Raw genomic sequence first — 3,254 nt, 5'->3', positions numbered from 1 at the left:
CAGTGACGTCCAACTTCCCTCTCATCCTTGCTTACTTGGTAAAATGAGTTTCAACTCATGTGTCATTACTCATCTACTATTCCTTCTTTCACTTATTTATTTTTTTAATTTTTATTTAATGATGAAATTGCCAGCTCATCACATTTCATAACCTGAACTTGTTACTATATATATACGTTTCAGCGCCATATTTCACACATACCACATTTTGTTTGAAGGTAGAAAGAAAGGAAAAAACGAGAAGAGAAGAGAAGTGAAGCTTGAAGATGGAGAACAAAGATTCTGAGATTCAAGATGAAGTTCCAAAAGTTTTAGGTAAGCTTAGTTTTCTTTGATTTCAACTAATATTTTTCATGATTCATTTTTCTTTTTGGTGATTTTCACGGTTTCTTCTTCTAGTTGATTTTGAAAATGTGAATGTAGATCTGAGCGATTTATCAAACATTGTTAATTATTAACCGTAATTCTCATAATTTTTCTGTTATATTCATGTTCTTTCTTCATCTTGTTGCTGTGTAGTTGATGATGATGGAAGTTCAAAGAAACTAGATCCGGTGAAGAAGGATATATCAAACACTGGTGATTATGAACTGAAACTACAAATCATATTTCATTATTAATTTTAGTTATGTTCATATTATTTTTCATTTTGTGTAGTTGTTGATGGAAGCTCCAAGAACCTAGATCTGTTGAAGGATTCATCAAATTCTGGTGAATAAACATTATATTTCACTAATCATGTATTCTATTTCATTCCCTCTTTATAATTTCTTTTTTATTTTTTGTAGTTGTTGATGGAAATTCTGAGGACATTGCTGTTAAGCGTGAGTAATGCTTTATCGTAATTTTGTGTAACTTCTATTTTTGTATTTCAATTTCTGTTGTTTTTTTTTTCTTCTAGTCGCTGAAAATTCCTAAAATTATAAACCGAAATCTTCAATTGTTATCATTTTTTTTATGTCCATATGATTTTGTGTAGCTGCTGAAGGAAGTTCTAAGGAGGATCTTGATAAGAGTAAGTAATGCTTCATTGATTTTTTATTTTTTTAATTCCTATTTCTGGATTTTAATTTCTGATTTTTTTTTTCTTTCTTTTCTAGCTGCTGAAAAATCTTCTAAGAATCTCAATGATGAGCGTGAGAAATGCTTTTATTGGTTTCTTTTTGTAACTTTCATTTTAGTATTTTAATTTCTGTTTTGTTTATCTAGTTGCTAAAAAGTCATATGAGATTTTTCAAGGAATTGATAAGAAGGCTTGTGGTGGCGAAGATTCTAAGCTTAAGAAAAGACTTGTTGATCTTTTCAATAACAAACCTGCAAGCTCTGGTAAAAGTGAACCTGCAACATTTTTAATTTTGTACTGTTTTTTGCAATATTAAGTTTTTAAGAAATAATATTTGTACATGACAACTTACAACTTTCTCTCTCTTATTATATTCTTACTACCTCTCTTCCTTTTTTTCCATTATTTTTGACCAATAAGAAGAGAGAAAAAGAAGGTTGTCATGAAAGTTATTAGTAAATGGTTATTCAAATATTATTGCTCTAAGTTTTTATTGAACTATATAAATTTGTTCTTATTTTCTTTTATCTTCTGGTTGTTGATAGTGAATGATGATGAAGAAGTAAATAAGGCGTGTGACATTATTGATGAATTTCTCGAGGAAGATAATCTTTTAGGTGATGGCAATAAAATTTTCAATTAGAAAAGGAATTTTTGATATAGTCAATTTACATTATTAGGTTATTAGATTAAATTATACTGAACTGTTTCTATGATTTTTTATGTAGCTGCTGTGATAAGGAAAATGGAGACTGATGGTGACAGTACATAATTATTTTTTATTATTATGATTCTTCCATACTTTTACTTCAATTTTTTTCTTATTATTTTATTTATTTATGTAGTTGGAGCTGGAATGTTACTTGCACAAAAGGAACTTGGTGCAGTTATAAAGAATGATGAGGAGGAAAAGAAGGCTAAGAAACAGAAAACCACTAAGTAGGTTTGTGGTCTTGTGGAGCATTGATCGATTGGATTTCTTATGCCTAGCTTGTGTGAATACATTGGATTTCTATGATGTTTAGCTTGTGTGGATACATTACATTACATTGGATTTCTTTGATGTTTAACTAAGTAGGTCCTCATTTTGGTTGTGGTATTGATCGTTTGGATACCACTAAGCATAATTGTGTAGATACATTGGATTTCTTCCAAGATGTTTTGGCCAAAATAATGCTTCATACATATTATCAAATCTTGTGTCTTTTATTTAGAAGAACAAATATTGCTTCTCTACTTTTTATTTTTTTTTGACCATGCATCTCTACTTGGTAACCTAAGTTGAAAATACTTGCTTAAGTATAATTAAAATTTTAAAATGACGCAAAACTGACAAGTCAAAGAAATGAGAGCAATAGAAAAATGACTTGAATCAATTTATGTTTGAAATTGTAAAAGAATGAGGTGACTTAATCACTCTGATGATGGCAATCCTTTTAAGCCTAACTAAATTTTTCTTCTCAATCTCTATAAAACCAAAAAGCTCAGTATTATTTTATTTTAATTTTATAATAACGTTAGTATGTTATTTTAAGTTGACAGGACCATAGCTAACAAGGTTAATAACTAATCCATGGTTTATAAAGGTTTGTATTTTTTATATAAAAATAGAAGTAACAAATTAATGGTGCGCTTGCCTTCCTCTAAAGTCTAAACCTTGGTCCCTTAACACTAGCCTGCCACAAGAGTATAGACCCAGGTCAGATAGGATGGACGTGACATGCCTTCAGGTTGGGTTATCTACATTTGTGGCGGTGGGACTAAAGCGTTGTTAATGCCTACATCAATTGAATAAGAAAGGAATTGGATTTTACAGTTCACCAAAACAAATTATGGTCATTATTCTATTGGTTTCTCCTTAAAAATAATTATTCTATTGGTTTCTCGTAAGTTTTTTTTTTTTTAAATTCTAAAATATCATTTGTTTGGCAAATATAAGTTGAATTTTGTTTTAATTTATATAATTTGAAACTTCAATTTATAAAAAGAGCAGTGTTATATCTCTAGAGAGTTAGAGAGAGTATTCTGATTTCTTCAAGAATAATTTTTTCAAGAATAAAAAATAGTCAATTATAATTCAGTGCTTGCCACAATTCACGTTGATGTTGTTAAAAAATAACGAGTGAATAAATAAACCATGCAGTTAAAGTTTGACACCTTTGTCTGAAAAATTTCAGGAAGCAATTCCCTC

The 3,254-nt window shown here is 29.3% G+C and overlaps 1 protein-coding gene across 1 annotated transcript; it reads left to right on the top strand.

The window, feature by feature from the left end:
- The first annotated feature begins 206 nt into the window (after positions 1–206).
- LOC120580611 (uncharacterized) lies at positions 207–2,258 on the top strand. Its single transcript, XM_039834619.1, has 10 exons — positions 207–315; positions 520–579; positions 658–711; positions 789–824; positions 980–1,015; positions 1,101–1,136; positions 1,210–1,326; positions 1,609–1,680; positions 1,792–1,821; positions 1,909–2,258. Exons 1-10 carry the CDS (start codon positions 267–269, stop codon positions 2,004–2,006), a joined length of 588 nt encoding a protein of 195 aa, XP_039690553.1. The 5' UTR covers positions 207–266; the 3' UTR covers positions 2,007–2,258.
- The last annotated feature ends 996 nt before the right edge of the window (positions 2,259–3,254 follow it).

Source organism: Medicago truncatula, chromosome 5 (assembly GCF_003473485.1).
Source record: "Medicago truncatula cultivar Jemalong A17 chromosome 5, MtrunA17r5.0-ANR, whole genome shotgun sequence".
Lineage (NCBI taxonomy): Eukaryota > Viridiplantae > Streptophyta > Magnoliopsida > Fabales > Fabaceae > Medicago > Medicago truncatula.
Note: the sequence above shows the minus strand (reverse complement) of the source record. Positions and strands in the feature narration are given on the sequence as shown.

What these genes read in the sequence shown, in the direction of transcription:
- LOC120580611 (XM_039834619.1), top strand. Translation starts at nt 267, where the DNA reads ATGGAGAACAAAGATTCTGAGATTCAAGATGAAGTTCCAAAAGTTTTA. An exon ending in TAAGAATCTCAATGATGAGC is followed by an intron (nt 1,137 to 1,209) that starts GTGAGAAATGCT and finishes TTGTTTATCTAG; the next exon opens with TTGCTAAAAAGTCATATGAG. An exon ending in AAGGAAAATGGAGACTGATG is followed by an intron (nt 1,822 to 1,908) that starts GTGACAGTACAT and finishes TTATTTATGTAG; the next exon opens with TTGGAGCTGGAATGTTACTT.